Genomic DNA, 22,453 nt, shown 5'->3' with positions numbered 1-22,453 from the left:
TCTACTACAGTGTTGGTCCCCAGAATGGTATGCAAAAACCCTTGTGGGTTAATAAACCTATCTCCAAGAAAAAAAAAAACAAAACACTTTTATTTCTATTTATTTTGCACTTCAATATAAACACATATGGCATAGTAATGCACTGGTATAGTAGGAATGCATTTAATTTATACATAAATAAACATTTGTGAACATTTTGAGGATACTTGTTCAAAATTATTTTTATTGATGTGTTAAAAAGTGTTGGCTGCTTCCAAGTTTTGACCACTGTGAACAGTAACAGATGAATGGATACAGAAAATCTACTTTCACAATAAAGTACTATTCAGCTATTTAAACAGAATAAGATCTTGTCATTTGCAACAACATGGATGAAATAAGCTAGGCACAGAAAAACAAACATCTCAGTTCTCGCTTACTTGTGGGGTCTAAAAATCAAAACAATTGAACTCATGGAGATAGAGAGTAGAAGGAAGGTTACCAGAAGCTGGGAAGGGTATCAGGGCATTGGGGGGAGGTGGGGATGATTAATGCGTACAGAAAAATAGAAAAATAAATAAGACCTACTGTGTGATAGCACAACAGGGTGACTATGGTCAATAATAATTTAATTGCACATTTTTAAATAACTAAAAGAGTATAGTTGGATTGTAACACAGGGATAAATGAGAGGACAGATACCCTATTTTACACGATGTGATTATTATGCATTGCATCCCTGTATCAAAACATCTCACATATCCCATAAATATATATACCTACAGTGTACCCACAAAAATTAAAATATAAAATTAAAAAGCAATGTAGGATACTACTGCATTAGAAAGAAGTTTTAGTTTACATTACCCATAGGAGGAGAAATAGTAAACATGTCTTAATGCCTATAAATACATTAACTACAAGCTAGGGACTGTGTGTAGACTGTGGGGAACATTTTATTGTTTAGTGAGGTAACGATACTTTTTTTCAGAATCAGTTCTGCTTTTTCAAGAGTTCCCTGAAATTTCAAAAAGTCATGGCATTAGCCTAAATTCAAGTTTTGTTTTTGCTTATATTAAAGGTGAGGTAGAAGGAAATGGAGATGAGAAGTACCTGAATTTCCAGTCCATGCTTTTAATGACTGTTTTTTTAAAACGTAAGAGCAGTTGCTTGTTTTCCTTTAATGTTTCATTAACTTCTTTTTACTTGTGTTGTTGTCAGGCAGAGAATAGGTAATTTGGACTCAAAATAGTGGTAGATGGAAGTGGGGCATCTTTTAATATCTGTTCCTATAATTCTTCTTGTATTATTCAATATCTGATCTTGACTTCCCCTTAAAATATTAAACTGGCACTATTTTTAACGAATTAAAACAAGAAGAAAAAAATTAAATATAGCAGATTGCTTAGCAGAGGTGCTAGATGTGAATAAATAAAAACAAAACCCTGCAGAATTGATAAGATTCCTGAATTCAAATGTTCTCACCAACCTCACTCTGTTCTCCAGCAATCACAAACAGTCAGTTTGTTCTGTGGCCTCTCTGGTCTTCAGGCTAATAACAAAACCATCAAGCTATCAAATAATCAAAAGGAAGCCTGGAAAGATTGTCCAATGCCATAAGGGGCCAGTGAACTTGCTGTACTTGAATTTTATTTTATTTCTTCACAGTTCACTATTATCCCCCCCACTTATACCAGGTAGGACGTAAAAAGGTTAATAAGTCAAATTAGAAGTTAAGATAAATATGCTTTATGTTAAATTCATTCCTTTTTAATAATAATCTTGTTAACAGCCAAAATGTGCAAAGAGTTATAGTAATTTTCATGAATAAAATTATATTGAAAAGTTGTTTTTATTGGGCAGTGACAAAGTCTTAACAATAGTTACCTTTCTGTTTTTTCTTTAACGCAGAAAACACTTCACTTCATTAAAGACACTAAGTAAACTAATATAAATCCTGTGTGCTTTTCTAAATACAAGTTCATTTTAAAATCTACCTCATTGGCTGTTAATTGAAATCTATCACTTTTATTATAAATGCCATTAAAAGTCAGTGGACAGTGTAATATTACTATATATTTTATTATAGTCTAATAGTATAATGATTCTAGAAGCAATGAGCTGAATTTGCTTAATAAACAGAAAAGAAGAAGGAGGAGGTAGTAGAGGAGAAGGAGAGAGGGAGAGGGAAGGGAAGGAAGAGGGTAGGAGAGAAAAAAGGATAAAAAGAAAGAAGGAAGGAAAAAATGCAAAGTCCACCCATTTAAAATCACAATATTCTCATTTGTTACACAGTGTTAAAATCAGTTTGAAAAGACAAATTTTCAGAAGTCCTGAGATCTTTTGTTTTGAACACAGCCTAGGATGAAGAAATGGCACAACCTGTGGGTCTCACATCACCATTTCATTTGTGAGTAATGGACTATCAATATTTATCCTCATGTTCTTTAAGATGAGGACAGTTTTTGGAAAGTTCTAGCATGGAGCTGAGCCATTCTCATGGTTTGGTGAAAGGAAAACTATCCTTTCTCAAGGAAGGTCACCATTTCAATAGAATAGCTTGAATACTAAGAATATGAACATTAACTTTTGTTCTAAACCTGAGTATCATGCCATTCCCTTACGTAAGTGCCCCCACATGTGATCCGTAAAAACCTGCCCAAAGTAGAACCACGTTCTCTTCCAGCCTCTTTCTCTCCTATCACCTTTACCTCTATCTCCTTTTATTATATGTTCTTTCTATAGTCTTTTCCATATATGCTTCTAGCTTAGTAGCTCACTAGCTTCCTCTCAGCATGAAACAATATTCCTCTTCAATTAAAGTAAAAATGTTAAGTACTCTGTCTAGTTCAGATGTCACATTGTCTGGGTAGGCTGTGTGTGTGTGTGTGTGTGTGTGTGTGTGTGTGTGTGTGGCAGTGGAAATGCACTGCCTTTCTGTGTTTTTATGCTTTTTTTTTGGACAGCACCAAGCATCTTCCTATTTTTTTCTAAGTTATATTTTTTACTCTTTTTAGAGACAGAGTCTCACCATGTTGCCCAGCCTGGACTTGAACTCTTGGGCTCAAGCAACTCTCCCACCCTCCCACCTCAGCCTTTACAGGTGCTTGCCACAGTGCCTGTCTTCAGCAAATCTTACCTAAATTTCCTGTTGGATTTTTTTTTTTCTCCCACAGTCCATGAGAACTGTACCCTTAGTTTTTTATAATTTCTCTGGAACACTATAAATCTTTAATAATGTTCAATGAGTGAATCAAATAACCTATTGCTGTGAGGTGAACATGGAATTCTGAAAGGTATACACAGTTGTCCCTTGATATCTGTGGGGAGTTGTTTCCAGGACTCCCTGCAAATACCAAACTTTATGGATGCTCAAGTCCCTCATATAAAATCATTTGGTATTTGCATACAACCATATACTTTAAATCATCTCTAGATTACTTATAATACCTAATACAATGAAAGTTCTATGTAAATAATTGTTATATTCGTATTGTTCAGAGAATAATGGCAAGAACAAAAGAGTTTCTATATTCAGCACATATGTTTTTGTTTTACTGAACATTTTTGATCTGAGATTGGTTGAATCTATGAATGTGGTACTCACATACAGAAGGCCAACTGTATACCTCTGCAATTACAGAAATGCGTTCAACCTTGGAAGTTGATGGAGTCTAGTTATTGCTGCTAAAATTCGTCTCCCTCAAAAAGACATATATCTCCAAGTTATATTAGTATTTTGATAGTAGTGGGCCTTAAAGAGACAGCATACTGTACTGATCAAAGAATAGGGACTTTGGAACTCGACTTTCATGCATCTACAGAGGCTGAGGTGGGAGGGTTGGAGGATTGCTTGGGCCCAAGAGTTCAAGTGTAGGCTAGGCAACATAGTGAGACCCTGTCTCTAAAAAAATAAAATAAAATATATAACTTAGAAAAAAATAGAGAGATGCTTAGTGCTGTCAAAAATAAAAGCATAAAACCACAGAAAGGGAGTGCAGGGGTGCATTTCCACTGCTAAACACACACATACTGTCGTTCACACTGTAACTCTGCTACTCACAAGCTCTGTGATACTGAATTCATTAGTTAATTTCTCTGAATAGTTTCCTCATCCAGAAAATAAAAACAATAATAGTCTCAACTTTACATGGTTGATGGGAGGCTCAAGTGAGTTAATACATAGAAAGCATTTGGAATATTAAATAAGGTAAACACAATAAATGTCATTTATGAATAATCAGAACAAAGAGAGATTTATTACATTAAAAATAATCATGTCAGTACTTGAGTGGATACTGAAGATGGCTTTGGATATCACAGGAATTTTGCAGATTTTGCTGTCATATTCCAGTTTTAGATATATGTTTCTTAGAAAATGATTACAAGGTATCTTTTCTTAATGTTAGACAGATCTTACTATAATTATTTTGAAAAGGTAAAATAAATTTTTTCTTTAAGTCAAACTTGTGCAAACTTTATAAAAAATGTTAAAATATGTCCCCGGCTGACAGACAAAATGGGCTCCTCATGGCTAACTGAGGTGCTCAAAGTTAAAACAGAATTGGGCTGCGATGCTGGGTGAAGGAGCAATCATGTACTGTGTTCTCAGAAAGATGTTGTAAAAGTGTGTCAGGACCTCCCTTTCTAGAATCAAATCAAACAAGTTCCTGTTGTCATTGCCAAGATAAACTGCAGCTGGAAACCTGTCTCACCCCTCCCCTGATCATTTGAAAGAAACATCTGACAGAGACTTCTGGCGTGGGCTTGGAAATCCCCCAGTTGGAGATCAACTATTTTGACCAATCAGAGATGAACAAGTTTGGAGTCTTCATTTGCATAAAAGGACCTGATTGAGAACATAGGGGAGCACTTTCTCTATTTAAGCCAGACTCTCACTTTGTTCTTTGGAGAGCACAATTTAACTTTTACCAAAGACTGTGCCTCCCCAGTCTGCAGATTGTTTTTTGGGTTTTTTTTTTTTTGGTATCTTTTTTTTAGAAAATAAAAATCTCCATTCCTCCTCTGGCAGATATCATGGTCTTTTGTTAACAAATACTTCAGGTATATGCTGTTTCCATAAAAATTATAAAGTTATCTGTGTATGCCAAAACAAAAAAACAATGATCAATACAGAATTGATCTCATTTGCACATTAAAAATTTAAAATCTTAGCTAAAGATTACTTCTAACGCTCACGAAGATATTTATCCAACAACATACAGTGGTTAACATTCAAATCAATTTCTATGCCATCGGTCACCTCCCTGAATTTCCCACAGCAATAAAAATGTGGCTGGGCTTACTGAGCTAATGTGGAGTGGATTATTGGTGATATGAAGGTGGGGAATGAAAGTAGGAAAGGGAGACAGATGACAAACACATAAATAACTTTAGAGAGTGGTAAATGCTATGAAAAAATAAGACAAGTTAGTGATAGAGAGTGACTGGAAAAAGTCGGGCAACCCTTCTCTGAGGAGGTAACTTTTGACCTGAGGCATGAAAGGCAGAAGAAATCAGGCTTCCAAATTCCTGGAAGCAACTTGTTTCAAGAAATTAATGGTAGCACAGAAGCCCTGAGGGACAAACAATCCTGGCATGTATGAAGGCCTGTAAGGAAAGAAGGATGGTGTGGTTATAGTGTAGCAAGTGAAGGTCAGAGTGGAACTTAGTAAATGCAGAGAGGGCGGCAGAGGGCGAGGTCACAGTCCAGAGTTTGAAGTTAATTTTAAGATTAAATGAGAAAGCACTGGAAGACGTTAAGAATGGCTGTGGCATGCTCTATTTTACGTTTAATGATAACATTTTAACTGCTCTAGGGATAACAGATTCTATGTGGCCAGAGAGACAGCAATTTTTCTGGAGGAGAGATAACAGATGCCTTGTCTTGCAGGGTTGTTGCAGAGATGGAGAGAAAATAATTGGGATATAATTTGGAAGGAGAGTTGACAGTACTTACTGATGAATTCATTCATTCAACAGATATATAATAGAACCTACTATAGTTACACACTGGTGAAAGGAATATCTCTTGACATTACTGGGAAGTCACCCATCCTCTAGAAAGTCATTTACAAAACCATAATGATTGAGCCAATGACTGCACACTGCAAGTTACTATCATGGCACTGATGGGCTTCTTTTTCAAAACTTTAAACAGTAAATATTCACAGTCATTATAAACAATTATGTATAAATATATGTTGATATATATATATATTCAAGATGCATTCAGCAAAAGATTTGGTAAAAGCTGCATTAAATTTGGGGCAATGGAATATATTTAATTTCTTTTTTATTTTTCTCAATAGCTCATAATTCCCAAATGCTGTGTATGTGAGCATAACATCTCAGCCCATGTAGGAAGCTCTGTCTGTATAGATTTGATTGCTTGAGCAAGTTAAGTAAATTGCAGAATGGACTTCTAAAAAGAAATTGCAGGAGGATGGCAATTTTCAAGTCACATCTTTTATTCACATTTGATTTGAATGTGTACCTGTGTGTGAAAGAGAGTTTAAGTGGATATAATAACAGCTTCAAAAAGGAGCAAGATTCTGTTACTTACACTTTATACATTGAATGGCATTGTTGAATATCTTAAATTGCCTTACAAGTGACAACTATAAATCAAGGAAACACTTCATGCTTGGAATCTTATCTTTTACATTGTTTAAGCTGGTAATTTCCATACAGTGCTAGAGGAGGCTAGCAGTCATCATGAACTTTCCATTTACAAGAACATGACCTTTTCTTTACTTCTAAATATCTAGGCTGTTTCTCTAGTTTTAGTTAATGTTCTCACAGAGAGGTAATTGAACACTGACTGTTCTGTTAGGTGTGAAGTTCAATGGAGACAGATCCATAGGATCAATAACTGCAGACATGAAGAGTATCCTTTCCGCTAGTGATGGGTGATGAAACCCAGTCTAAAGTTTTCTATTTGATTTCTGGGGTTGAATTTCTTATTTATATTAAATTCATCTCAGCCCTCTAAATTATTTGTAAAAATTAACAACTAGTAAGGGCTTTAAGTTTTCATATCATTAATATATGTTTACCAAACACAGAGGTTGCCATAATTCTATGTATTCCTCATCCGAGCTAAACTTCTGCAACAGTCTGTAATGACAATAAACAAAGAACTTAGTGTTTCCAAAAATGTATCGATTAATACAAAAATTAAAAGACCTTAAAACCAGCAACACTAGCAACTGAAACAAAAACCTTTGCCAAAAACATCTGAGGTATTTTAGTAGAGAACAAAATCAAAGGAAAAAAAAATTGTTTTGACCAACCAAGCAAGCATTGCGTTCAATGACTCCATTTGTTTCACTGGAATAAAAAATAATGATGTAAATGTTATCACTTAAAAATAGCTCAGAAGGCATAATAAACTGATAGCACAAGAATAGTTTCAGAAGCAAACCATGTAATAAACTAAAAGCCTTTGTAATAGAGGATGTCTTTATCACATGATTTATGTGTTCAAGCAGCGAGAAACAATCAAGCAAAATTCAAGCTGTAAATAAACCCAGCGCTCATGGGCTTCTAATACGCCTCAAATATCATTTGATGATAAAAATGACATTTCAAATAACAATTGCAACCAAATTATTTATATTTTCTCTAAAACATAAAATCGCTTGCTTTTTATCACATCATGTACTGTTTGTGTAAAACAGTAAGAGAAACAACATTTATTTCTCTCATTTTACAGACATATTCTGAAGCCCAAGGAAATTAGATGATGTATTCTTTGCTACTTAGTAAACTAGAAAAAAATAAAATAAAACAAGGTTTTCTGAGTTTGGGTTATCAGATGATGCACTAACATTCCTGCTGCCTGTTTGATTTCATGAAAGAAGCAAGAATAAACTTCCCATTTTCTTTTTCCCCCTTCATTTCCCTTTTTCTCCGCTCCCCTCGACTCACTCTCCTGCTGTCCCTTTTTTTCATTTTCTTCCTTTTCTCTCCTCCTCTTCCCCTGACTCCTCTCCCCTGTTCTCTCATTTCCCTTTTTTTTCTGACACAACAAAAACAACTCATGCAAAAGCATTGGTAGTTAGTCAGACACAGGCAGGGCAGGAGATCCCACCGCCCCACACCGCCTTCCAGTCACCAGAAATGTTTGGCCACCATCGGGTGATGGTCAGGCGGTTGTTAACTGTCTCTCTAAAATAATAATCTGTCACAGCAGTGCCAGGGAAAAGTAGTCTCCTGACATATCAAAACACTTGAAACTGGTGATCAGCAACTTCCTGATAAGATCTCAGTAGTGGAGCGAGCAGGCTCAGGCATGCACATTAAGAGGCAAAATGGCAGGGTTTAACTGGTATATGATCTTCCTCTAGAAACTCTTGACTGGTAAGAGAACACCTCAAGTGAGCATGCAGACAGCTTTAGTAAACATACCATGCATGCTCAGCTTCCAAATGTCGGCCGGCCACTGTGTATGTGGACAGCCTCGCCCAGTGGAAAAATCTGGGGAGAAGTAACACAACCCCAGAAGCATGTCAATGTACAAGACCCCACGTCAAAGGTCAAACCACGCACTGATCTCTTACATTGCCTGCTTGGCCCTCATCCAAGTGTAATTTACTTCCTTTACTTCCTGCTCTAAAGCTTTTTAATAAACTTTCACTCCTGCTCTGAAGCTTGCCTCAGTCACCCTTACGCCCTTTGGTTGAATTCTTTCTTATGAGGAGACAACAATTGAGGTTTCTGGAGACCTGTATAGATTTACCACTGCAAACACACTTCAGTGCCATGTGACTCAGATCCATTCCGTAGTGGTAACAAAAGGGCATGTGGTAGACATATGCAGTTACGGCATAATTTTTGTTTGTTAATTTATTCAACCTATTGAGCCCATACTCTATGCCTAGGGATACATATAGTAGAGGTGAAGAAGATAGTCACTAAACAGGTACCACCATGAGCTGTATTATGCATATGACTTTATCTATGTAAACAGCCATGAAATCTGACCCAAACCCATGAGCAGGCTCAGGGGATGAGAAAGAGAAAGCAGAGATGAAATTCGATAGATAAATAGTGAGGTTAAAGTGAGAGTAGTAGATATATTAATAGAAAAGTACTGTAGGCATAAGAAGCTATACATACAAGGCCTTCTGATACAGAATAAGCCCTGACATGTCAAATGGAACTCCAGATCACCATTATTTAGCATTTACATAAATACTTCATATCATATCTGCATATAAGCCACTTAGGGAAAAGCTAAGCCAGAAGTATTTGCTTTCCTCAAATATAAAAATAGGAAAATGTCAACATGTTTTAGAAAACAGTTTGTATTTTTATTTTCACTGTATCTAACTCTGAGGAATAACCAGAGGGACATAAAATAGGAACAAAGAAAGTGAAATAAGTTAAAGTGATCCAAAAAGAGTCTTTCTCATTCACTGTACTTAAAAAAATAAATATTAAGGAAAAGAAACAAGACATATTGCAATATTTAGGTGTTATAAAATTTGTAAAATAGATAATAAAATCTAGAATTTTGAACTCTTCAGTAGAGTGAAACCTCACAAACAAACCAAAAAGAATAAACCAAAAAAGTACACATTTCCGAATTTAATTTTGTAGACTAACCAACTTTTTCTACTTTCTCACCAACTCATTAGTCATATAAACACTGATACAAGGAGTGTTTTCTTTTTTTCTTATTATGAATTCACTGATAATGCTTGCAAACTGTCCCCAAATGTGAAGAGCATTATGTACCTAGTATTTACATATTGCATGCCCCAAAATAGAGAGAAAAAACGTTTTATTTACCGACTAACATCCATATAAACAGGAGGCTGTGATTTTCCTGATGAAAGTTTATTTATGCTAAAGAGCTATTTTACTATCTTTCATTCCAAACTTTGGGAAAACTAAAGTAGCCAGTTATACTAGATGGAAAAGACTGCCCTAATAAAATATTGCAGCTTTCATTTATTTTTCTGTGGAAACAAAATTGGAAAAAAAATGCAATCTTATGGATTTTTTCATGTTCTGGAAATATACAGCAATGCAAATTGTATTCCATCAGAACCTGTAGCAAATATTGTATTAGAAAGAGATATATCTACACAGTAAAATAAATCTCTTATTTCATGAGAAGACAGAGTTCAAGTTTAGGAGACAAAAATATTTTGGTCATTTTTTAGGGCACACTTTACATTCTGAACTACTCATTTTTAAATAAATTCTATTGTGGAAAATTGAAACAAAACTACTACTAAAAATCTAGGGAAAAAACACAAAATTTACCCACATTCTCTACATCTTTATGCTAACTCTGATCCTGATTTTCATTGTGAACGAAAGAATAATATCATATGTTGTGAGGCCATGGATCTTAGCTGACTCTAGATTTTACAAAATCCCTGCTGTGAGTGTGAACCCCTTACAGAAGTGGTGATTCACGTCCTTTTGTAAAGGTTAGTCCTGCAAATCTTTAAGCATAGAAAAAAAAAAATTTAAAAAAAAAGAAGATAAAGGAAAAAAGGAAGTGACTGTAGGTCTTTCAGTGAGTGGAAATAGAATTTTCCACAATCTATATACTCCACAGGGGTCCATTCCTCTCACAGTTGGTGGCTGTTCTCCCCAGCTCTAAGCCCCAGAGCTCCCAATAACATTAATTGCTTCAAAGTCCCTGTCTTGAGAAGTAGATTTCACTATAGTAGGAAAGTTAGAAGTTAATTTCTATAAAAATAAATACCCCTGAGTTCGGGAGAGGGGCTAGGGGGTGAAGAGAGGTTGATTAATGGGTACAAACATACAGTTTGATAGAAGTAAGATTTAGTGCTTGATAAATTAGTAGGGTGGCTATAGTTTACATTACTTGTTATGTATTTCAAAGTAGCTCAAAAAGAATAATTCCAATGTTGCTAGCATAAAGAAAAGACAAGTATTTATGGTAATGGATATCCCAATTACATTGATTTAATCTTTCCAAATTATACAGAATGCATTAAATTATCATATGCACCACCAAAATATGTACATCTATTATGTATCAATAAAAAAGATAAAGAAAAATATAAATCCTCCTGGAACACATGTAGAAAATCTCCTAGGTCTCCAAGTTAGAAATATTAATATACTATTTTATGAAGATGTATATTTTGATGGAATATATAATTGCTTTGCTCTCCGTGGAATATTATCTCATTGTCATAATTTTCTTTGAACCACAGAGTTTATAGGAAATCAAAGCCAAAATCATCAAAGAATACTTGGATACCTTGATATCAGTAATCAGTTCTTTATAATCTGCTACAGACTTGGGATATTGCTTGCATTTTATTTTGTTGCTCTGCACATAAAATAGTTTATTGTAAATTACCTTGCATATCCAGCTCTATATTATTTCAGCATTAAACAGAACTCCTCAAAGTTGGTTTCAGGTTATTTTATGTTGATGTTATCCTGTGCCTCACAGCTGCCTTTTCTCTAACCTGTCTGAAGAGCCGGCACTAATCCATAATGTACTGCACCTGCTATTAGATTCCATGAACTCAGAGATTGATATACACGGAGAAGGAAAGCTCATTAACCAGACTAGGTGTATGAAAGTTCAGCAGACAGCACACGGAGAAGTTTATCATTGCAGTTCCATTATACTCTACTGTCAATTTCAAGTACACCACTCTTTCAGGCACATATTTTTTGTTCACCTGAATTTGCAAGTGGCCAACAGAATAGGTGAGGTTTAGTGAGTCTAGGCACTGCTCTGAACTTTGAAAAGTGTAATAACTTTTCTGGCTCCTGAACTGTTATTTTAGAGCATTCTAGAATCTGAACCTCTTGAAACTTATTTGTCAAGAAAACAGAAAATTCTATTTTTATGTTGCTCTTTGTGTAGCATGAAATTAAAATGAGTAGAAAAAATTAAATCCTGTAGGACATATTAATTGCAAGCTTTTATATTTATTGTGGAAACCATCTCATAAGACTCCCGACTGTTTTGACTATTTTCAGTTGCTGCATATTTTATAGGGTAGTGTCTCAACTTGAATGATGGTGGACTACCTGGTGTAAGCTGTTTCACCTCATACATGATTAAATTATATTTCTTCCTGTCTGAACAAAGATTATTTGAAAATACAGGAAGGATTCGGCACCAGGGAAATACATGTTAGTATTTGACAAGTGTGGAACAGTGCAGAAAAATATCAGTATGTGATGAAGACATGCTAAGAATCTAAGAAAAATAAGAGAGAGTTATCTGAATGTTAAATAGACAGATGTCAAAGATGCCTTTGAAATCCCATTCAAATGGCCCTCAGATCATTTAATTTTCAATTGTTAGGCTCATTTGGGCAAAGCAACTTGGTATCCAGGGAAATCAAGAAACCCCATTCCTTGTAGTTGGCTGAATCAAAAAATATAATACATAATAGTAACAGGAGTTCATATGTGAATCAAGATGTAAAACTTTATTCCAACTCATATTTTCTGTTTTATGGTAGATTACAAAATAATGACATGTTTTGAAATTTGTCAAACTATGAAAACAAGATATATCTCTGAATGCCAGTAAGAGTCAGAATTAAAAAAAAAAAAAAAACTGTTGAAAATGCAGAAAGAAAAAAATATCAGAGACTTTCGAACACAGAATAGATACAGTTGTATTGTAGAAGGGGCCAACACAAAATAATGTGAATCCTCAAACTGGAAGCTGAAGAAGGAAAGAAACAATACTGATTTTGTTGTAGCATTTGCCTTTTGGACTGCAGAGCAAAGTTGCAGATGTTATAAACCAGAAAAACAAAATGTGAAACTTTTCAAGGTTATTTAATCCAGTCTCCTTCCTTTAGGCAGATGAATTCCCAAGGCGATAAGAAAGAACTATAGAGTTGTTGATTCTATTTTAAAGTACTCTAGAGGGGGAAATTCCAGGACATTCCTTCATATATTTTTTCCAGCTTTTATTAACCTCATAGGATCTTACATACATATGAATTCAGTAACTACTAATCAAAATTCAAAATGGTCCTGCAAAATCTGGAAATTATATTTCAGTATACAAGTAATGGGAAGGTCTTTTTTTCTCTACTTCCCTCAATATATCTACCATTAGATATCTTCCAATTTTATCTCATCCTTTAATTATTAAATATGTTGACAAACTACCATTTTCCCATTTCCTCCGATCTTATAATTATAGATTAGATCCAGATTTATAATGCTTGTACTATTTAAAATTAACTTGATTTGTGTGTGTGTGTGTGTTTTACAGTGAGAGAGATGTAGCCACGATTTAATTGTATAAGAACATAGAAATCACATATTCTTAGTATAAGATGAGATATTAGAAGCTCAGTAATAGATTTCACATTTCTACAAAATTTCTGTTTGGACAGCTTCAACAATAAGGAACTTAATATGTCATGATTGCAGCCCACACAACTTTCTGACAGATTTAATTTATCCTTATATAATATTTATCCTTATATAATGGTGAGATTATATTATTATTTTATTTTAAAATGATTAGAGGCTTTTCATTATTTCCTTTTAAATTTCACCTTGTTAGATTTGATTTTTTTATTCTAATATGCTAACCAAAACTAGATATTAATATCATAATCTGTCTGGTGTATTTACTTTCACTGTCAGCTTTGTGTCAAGCTAGTATGTCCTTATTCATCCACTGATAAACATACAAAAACAACAATACTAAGTACAGAAAACTATTAATCATTTTCAAATCCACAGACAAAATTACCATCCAAGAGAGACGTCATACATTGTGCCTATAGCATTTCTATAAGATTAAAGTATAGATGATTAATTGAAAGGGAAATCTAGTATAGATTGACTTTTATGTTTTAGAATTTATCCTAACATTATTGATCACCTCTTCTACTTATAAGTTCCTACAAACATCACTTTTACACACTGAGAGTCAGCTGGGAAAGTAGGTAGAGAAAATGGTAGTCTCTGGGTGATTTCACGTATGTTGAATACTTCCCACTAAAAACACATTTCCCCTGGGACTTTGATGCCTAGAATAATGTATTCATGGATCTCCCCTTTAAAAGTCAGCTCTGTTAAATAGAAATATTCTTCAGAGTCAGCATATTATTTCATATCAATAATTTTAATTTTCAAATTAATTAACTTATAGTTCTTTCTTCAGCATTGGGTGAAAGATATGAAAATATTCTTTACTCTGACAAAGAATTAAGTGATGATTAGAAGAAAAGATTGGAACAGAGAAGCCTGGCTTATTGTTTTCTTTTTCTGGTTACTTCTTTCCTCATACCATTCCTGGCTTCCTCCTTGCCAGCCTTGTTGGAACCTTAAACTCAAAATAGTAACTCATGATCAAGAAGCCGCAATATTTACTTTCTCAACATTAGTGAGGTAAGTATTAATCATAGCCCATCACCTCTCTGTTTATGAGAAGACACTTACACGGAGAAAAACCAAGTGTGCATTGTCTTTTCTTTCATTCACTTCTTCCTTCTTTGTGTTCCCGATTTTCTTTCACTCCAAGTCTGCCTCCCACATTAAGTTCCTCATCTGGTGTGATGGTTAATCTTATGTGTCAACCTGACCACCAGACCATGAAATGGCCAGATATTTGGTCAGACCTTATTTTGGTGTGTCCATGAGGGTGTTTCTGGATGAGAATAACATTTTAATTAGTCCAGTGCACAACCCTTGTATTGGGTAAAGCAGATAGTCCTCTGTAATGTGGGTAGACTTCATTCAAGCTGTTGAAGACACAAATAAAACAAAAAAGCTAAGTAAAAGGAATTTCCTTCTGCTTGACTGCCTTCACTTTGGGACACTGTTTTTTCTTCTCTGCCTTTGGACTCTAACTGCAATCTTGGCTTTCACTGGTCTTGAGACTGCTGGCATTTGGACGGGAACTGTCCCACCAGTTTTCCTGGGTCTCCCCAGCTTCTCGACTGTATATGAGATCTTGGGTCTTGACAGCCCTCATAATTGCATGAGCCACTTCTTTATAATCTCTCTCTCTCTCTCTGTATCTATCTATCTATCTATCTATCTATCTATCTATCTATCTATCTGTATCCTATTGGGTCTGTTTCTCTGGAGAACCCCAACTAAGGCATCTGATAACTTCTCCCTATGAAGGCTGGGAAGTAAGCTCCATTTGGCCTGGGCTCTACCAAATGCTACCTGTAGTCTGTTTCCCTTGAGATCTGAGCAGTATCTACTCAGACTGCTTGAGGCGACACATAGTCCTTGTTTTGAGCAACATTGTTCCTTAAACAGTCATCTTTATGAACTACTGTTTGCTTGATCTATACTTCATCCCATATTAGGATGTGCTATCTTATCCATACTACTGACCCTTTTGACTCTCTTGACCGTCTATTCCTGCTGTGTCTATCCTGGTCTCTATCATTTACCTATGTATCATATTTTGAGCTCACCATCAATTTACAATGACAAAGCAAGTATAGTTTGTGACTGGATAGAAGAAGCCTCCTGAAACTCCCCATCTTTGATTATCCTATTCTGCCTAAAATTAAAATAAATCTGTGTAGCAATGATAAGCTTTTAAAAGTGAAGTTTATAAAACTTAGTATAGTTTGGTTAGTTCACAAGTGGTAAACATGGAAATACTAGAAGCCAAATAGTCTTTTATGTTATTTAAAATCTTGAGATTTATTTTAAGTACAAATCTCCAAATTAGGCTCTATGAGGGACACTGGGTTCAAAATATTTAAAAACAGATGCATAATCTATGTCTTTATTGACAAATAGTCAGACAAATATTCAAGTAATAAACACCAGTAACAATCACACCTGGACAGGAGGTCCAGGGGAGGCAATGGCCAGTGTTCTGAAAATTACTGACTTACCCTAAGGACACGACTAGGGAAGACATGTGTCAGGAATGTAGCCCCAGAATGAAAAGGGTATGATGAAGTGACCCTTACCTCTGCTGAGATTAAATTCTCGCTAAGGAAAGGAATGAAGAGAGAGGTTTCCACTTGCTTTAATTAATGTTTACATCTCAATTGTTAAAAATTATTTTAGAATATCCCCGATTTTTAAAAAATATATATACAAAAGATGTCCATTTTGAAATATGCACAAAAATTGAAATATCTCAGATATAGGTTTGGTAGGAATACTTTTGAGGTACATTGAGGATTAATTCAACTAGCTTGCTATTCAGAAGTACAAGCAAGTTCTGAGAAATGAAGTTTCTTGCTAAAGAGCATAGAGCATCCATGCTCCTGTTCCAAGTGTGGTGCCATTATACCCAACAGACCTTTTGTTTTGTTTTGTTTTTAATAGTCATGCAGTTGTAGGGGAAGACAGTTTAATTACTCATAACCTGGCAAAGCATATTTGCCCTCACTTTCCTATCTTCCCATCAAATTTAGAAGTTTCTATTTTCATACAATGTGAGTTTTTATTTTTTTTAGGAATTTAAAATAGTGTATATGAATTATCTAATGTAATTTATTTTAAACACACCTAGAGCTTTACCATAGCCAACTTAGCTATAGCTTTGTTCAAAGTATATCTTTTTATTCAAGTACAAGACTTTCTTCCATGAAGCAAAGTGGGCATAGCATAAGGTTCACTATTTCGTATTTTCTGTATACACTGGGACATGAATGAGGACATGCTTTCCTAAGACCTCAAAAATGGAATCATTACAGGAGAAGAAATTAGAAAGCTGAAATAATCACAACATTATATAATGTTGGGATTCCCACACTGCTATACCATCGTACCTCTATTTATAACAGGAAATAAAATTACAACTATAAAAGATGAAAAGACACACACACACACAAAAGGGTCAAGCTCTCTATTTTAGATTAAGAAAAATTAGCAAAGATTTAAAAAATGAGCTTCAGGTCATCCAAGTATACAAAGATAATACAAAGCTGTCTAGTTTTAATTCAGCTTTATATTGTGGCCACTTTTAGAAACTGAAATAAGTGTGCCTACTGAGATCTCCAGCCACAAGCAAACTCAACTTATGGGCCTCCTAGGCTCCTCTGATAAAATTACGATTTTTAATTTTTGGCTAGAGATTCACATATCAATATTTCATTACTATAATTAAAAAATAGAAGCCAAATGAGATATTATATAATATTTAACTATTATATTAAACATATGCTTCTTTTTTAAATATTATTATACTTTAAGTATAACGTGCAGGTGCATGTGCATAACGTGCAGGTTTGTTACATATGTATACTTGTGCCATGTTGGCATGCTGCACCCATCAACTCATCAGCACCCATCAACTCGTCATTTACATCAGGTATATGTGGTTTTCCTGACTATCATAAGAGAAACAAATTATTTAGAGATGCAGTCTAATTTCTTTGTAGCAGTGCTAGTATTAACCAACTGGTTTTGTGAAGAAGTTGTGAAATAGCTCTAAGAGGAAAAGAGCACTAAATGCCTACATTAAGAAAAAAGAAAGATATCAGATAAGAAGCTTAATTTCGTATCTCAAGGAACTAGTCAAAGAAGAACAAAATAAGTCCAAAGTCAGCAGAAAGAAGAAAAAAATAAGTATTGCAGCAAAAATAAATAAAATAGAGATTAGAAGAATATAAAAGATCAATGAAACTAAGAGTTGGAATTTGAAAAAGATAAATAAAATTAGCATGCATTTAGCTAGACTAAGGGAAAAAGAGAGAAGACTCAAATAAAATGAGAAAGAGGAGATATTACAACTAATACCACAGAAATGCAAAGGACAATAACAGACTACTATGAACAATGATATATCTAACAGGTTAACCTAGAAGAAATAGATAAATTCCCAAAAAGATACAACCTACCAAGATTGAACCATGAAGAAACAGGAAATCTGAACAGACCAATAACGAGTAAGGAGAATGAATTGTAATTAAAGGTCTCTTAGCAAGGAAAAGCTCAGGACTTAACAGTGTCATTGATGTATTTTACCAAAAATAAAAAAAAAAAGAAAAATTAGAGAATTAACACCAAATCCTTCCCAAACTCTTGCAAAAAATTTAAGAGGAGAGTACACTCCCAAACTCATTTTATGAACCCTGATATCAAAGCCAGTTAAGGGCTCTATAGGAAAAGAAAATTATAGGGTAATATTTCTGACAAACACAGAGACAAAAATTCTCAATGAAATTCTAACAAGCCAAATTCAATAGCAAATCAAAATGTTAATACACCATAATCAAGTGGGATTTATCCCTAGGATGTAAAAATGTTTCAACATATGCAAATCTGTAAGTGCGATAAGCCATATTAATAAGATGAATGAATGACAAAAATCATATGATCATCTCAATGGAAGCAGTAAAAGCATGTAACAAAATTCAACATCCGTTCATCATAAAAAGCTCAACAAATTAGGTATAAAAATGCATCACAACACAATTAGTGCCATATATTACAAACTCACAGCTAATGTCATCTTTACTTGTACAAAGTTGAAAGCTTTTCTACTAAGATCAGGAGCAAGAGAAGGATGTTCACCCCAACTGCTTCTATTCAATATAATAATAAAAGTTCTAGCCAGAAAAACTGGGCAAGAGAAAGAAAAAAAATACACCCAAATTGGAAAAGAAAAAAGTTAAATTGTTTCTGTTTGCAGATGACATGATCTTTTATGTAGAAAACTCTAAATATTCCTTGAAAAAACTGTTAAACTAATAAATTCAGTAAAATTGCAGTACACAAAATCAACGTACAAAAATCAGTAGTTTTTGTACACTGACAAGGTATCTGAAAAAGAGACAAGAAAGGATCCCATTTACAATAGCATCAAAAAAATACTTAGGATTGGAAGAATTAGTATTGCTAAAATATCCATATTACTCACAATGATCTACCAATTCAATGAAATTTTTGTCAAAATATTGATGACTTTTTCACAGAAATATAAAAAACAATTCTAAAATTTCTATGGAACCACAAAAGACCCAGAATAGTCAAAGCAATCTTGAGAAACAAGAAGAAAGCTGAAGACATCATATTATCTAACATCAAACCATACTACACAGCTATAGCAATAAAAACAGCAAGGTACTGACATAAAGAGTGACATAAAGACCACTGAAACAAAGCAAACAGTCCAGAAATAAATCTATGCACTTACAGTCAATTGATTTTTGTCAAAGGTTACAAGAACACAGAATGAGGATATAACAGTCTCTTCAATAAACAGATGTTGGGAAAATTGAATATCCACATAGAGAAGAACAAAATTAGCCCTTTATCTCACACCATATTTAAAAATCAACTCAAAATGGACTAAAGGCTTAAATCAAAGACCTGAAACTGGAAAACTATTAGAAGGAAGTATAGGGAAAAAAGTTTTTGACATTGGACTGGGCATTGATTTTTTCTTTTTCTTCTTCTTCTTCTTTTTTTTTTTTTTTTTTTTTTAATATAAATCCCAAAGCCCAGACAACAGAAGCAAAATAAACAAATGGGATTGCATTAAGCTAAAAAGCTTTTGCACAGCAACGAACATAAATAATAGACTGAAAAGACAACCTATGGAGTGAGAGAAAATATTTAAAACCATATATCTGCAAATGCTTAATATCCAAAACACATATCAGGAACTCAAACAACTCAATAGTAAGAAAAGGAATAACCTCCCTTAAAAATGGGCAAAATATTTGAAAAGATATTTCTCAAAGGAAGAAATACAAATGACCAACAGGTATATGAAAAAATCCTAACATCATTCATCATCAGGGAAATACAAATTAAAACCATAATGAAATATCACCTCACACCTGTTAAAATGAATATTATCAAAAAGATTGAAGATAACAAAGTTGGTGAAGATGTGGAGAAAGGGGAACATTTGACCACCGTTTGTAGAAATATAAATTACTTCATCTATTGTGGAAAATACTATAGAGATTCCTTAAAAACTACCATATGATCCAACAATCCCTTTACTGGGAATATAGCCAAAGGAAATGAAATTAGTGTGTTGAAGACACATCTGCATTCTCATGTTCATTGCAGCATTATTCACAATAGCCTAAATATGGAATCAATCTATGTATCAATTGACAGATGAATTAATAAATAAAATGTGGTGCATGTATGTATCTATCTATATATAAAATAAAAAATCATTCATCCTTAAAAAAGAAGCAAATCTTGTCATTTGTGACAACATAAATGAACCAGGAGGACATAGCTAAGTGAATAAGTCAGGCACGGGAAGACAAATACTTCATGATCTCACTTATATGTAAGATCTAAAAAAGTTTAACTCTTGGGAGGCCGAGGAGGGCGGATCATGAGGCAGGAGATTGAGACCATCCTGGCTAACACGGTAAAACCCCGTCTCCACTAAAAATACAAAAAATTAGCCAGGCGTGATGGCGGGCGCCTGTAGTCCCAGCTACTCGGGAGGCTGAGGCAGGAGAATGGCGTGAGGCGGAGCTAGCAGTGAGCCGAGATCTCGCCACTGCACTTCAGCCTGGGCTACAGAGCGAGACTCCCTCTCAAAAAAAAAAAAAAGAAAAAGAAAAAGAAAAAAAGTTGAACTCATAGATCCGGAAAGTAGGATGCCAGTGGCTCGGGGAAAGTTCGTGGAAGGGAGTAAAGTTCCAGTTAGATGGGATGAATAAGTTAATAGTTAATAATAACATATTTTATACTTAAAAATTGCTAAGAGAATAAATATTTTAAATGTTCTTGTTACAAAAATAATAAGAATGAGAGATGATAGTATGCTAATTAGGTTGATTTAATTATTTCACAATGTCCACATATAGCAAAGCATCATGTTGTACTGTAAAAATAAACAATTTTTATTTGTCAGTTGTACCTTCATAAAGTTGAAAGACCTCACTTGAAAAAAATAACAGTGGAAAACATTGCTACTCTTTTACTGCTAGAAATAAATTTTCACTACCCACATTACAAAGTAAAAACCCTGACTTTGTAATCAAATCTACTGAAAATTCAGTCCCCAAAGTCAAATGTCATCAATAAAAGTATTTTAATGTAGATTTAAATGCATGACCAGTAAGATGTGCTGTAAATAAAGAAAATAAATATTATTTAGTTTAAAAGACAGGAAAATAAAACACATTTGAAAAGGCTAATCTTATTGTAAGATGCATGCATAGAATACATACTGGGTTTAGAAGGATTGTGAGAAAAAGTTCACCTCCTCTGATACTTTTATCCAGTTCTTGGGGTCCTCCTGGATATTCTTTGTAGAAAATAGTGTGAGTGAACAACCCACAAGTCTGTCGAGGGAGGACCTGAGTAAAAGAGGGGAAAAACAGCACCCGGACATGATTTAATTAAGAACTTCACCACTATCTCATAACTTTAGAATCTGCAAATTGTAATTTCCTATTGGATTTTCTTGGTTGCTAAAGTCAAAATCTTATTATAATCACAAGTTGATGCTGGTGTAATTCTGTAAATATTAAGGAAGTTTCCATATCAAAGGCATAAAAAATAAAGGTAAAATAATTTTCAGTTGGTTTTATAAATCTAACCCACCACCTGTGTTATGTTAAATGATTACGGAAAACGCAAAGCCTTCTTAGGGTTAATTTCATCCAAAGATGGAAATTCTCCAAGGTTACATCTTTCATGCCATTAGGCCATCACTCTCCTTGCTTCTAAAATCAAGTCCTGCATTGTAAAGGTATTCAAGTACTGGGATTCAAACAATCGGTTTTCATAACCCCTTCCACACTAACTTTGTTTTCACTACACTCTGAATTTAAATTTTATCACATAACAGTCAAATTATTTAGTGATTACTTCTGGTATATTTTGTGGGTGTTTCTTCTGTAAATCTGAATGTTTAATAAAGAAAGCAAATAAGTAATTTTATTCCAAAATCATATTTTGAATAACAAACTACTGGTAATTTAATGGATTTAATGCATTTAACAAATGCATCTAATTGCCTAGAGTTTTTTTTTTAAATTATTTGCTTAATTATCATAAGGGTTAATCTTACATTTAAAGTAAATAAATGCATATAATATTGGTTAAAAAGAATGCTTTTATTTCATAATATGTTGAATGGTCATTCAAGGCAAGGAATTAATGCCATACAAGATCCAGTGATGTTTTAGACACAGAAGATAAAGGAAGGGTAAAGAGAAACCTGGGTATTTTCATTATGATTTGAAATTATGTGAGTAATTCTGTTTATACCTTCTGGATTTCTATGGCCATCAATGTCACTATTTGCATTACCAATAACTTCTCTTAAATTTGAGGCTTCTTCAGGCCTTCTGGTACCAATTTACAATAAAATAAAGCTTCACGACTAATAAATATTGTGTGTCAGCTCTGGTTAGATATGTGTGTGTGCGGTTGCTTTACTCACAGATAGTGGTTAGATAGAAAAATAAATCATAGATAGATAGATGATGGATTTAACAGCAATATGAATAATGAATTAGGAAGGTGTAAATATTTAAATGAGTGAGAACAGTTTGTAAACCAATGCTCT

The 22,453-nt window shown here is 34.1% G+C and overlaps 1 protein-coding gene across 1 annotated transcript in view; it reads right to left on the bottom strand.

The window, feature by feature from the left end:
* Nucleotides 1-22,453, bottom strand: part of LOC105486211 (N-deacetylase and N-sulfotransferase 4) — a 291,093-nt gene that overhangs the window by 87,161 nt on the left and 181,479 nt on the right. Inside the window, exon 6 of the mRNA XM_011748923.3 lies at nucleotides 21,108-21,236. Within this exon, the coding sequence (XP_011747225.2) occupies nucleotides 21,108-21,236 (129 nt within the window). The remainder of the gene's footprint in view (nucleotides 1-21,107; nucleotides 21,237-22,453) is intronic.

The sequence above is a fragment of the Macaca nemestrina genome, chromosome 3 (assembly GCF_043159975.1).
Source record: "Macaca nemestrina isolate mMacNem1 chromosome 3, mMacNem.hap1, whole genome shotgun sequence".
NCBI classification, from domain to species: Eukaryota; Metazoa; Chordata; class Mammalia; order Primates; family Cercopithecidae; genus Macaca; species Macaca nemestrina.
Note: the sequence above shows the minus strand (reverse complement) of the source record. Positions and strands in the feature narration are given on the sequence as shown.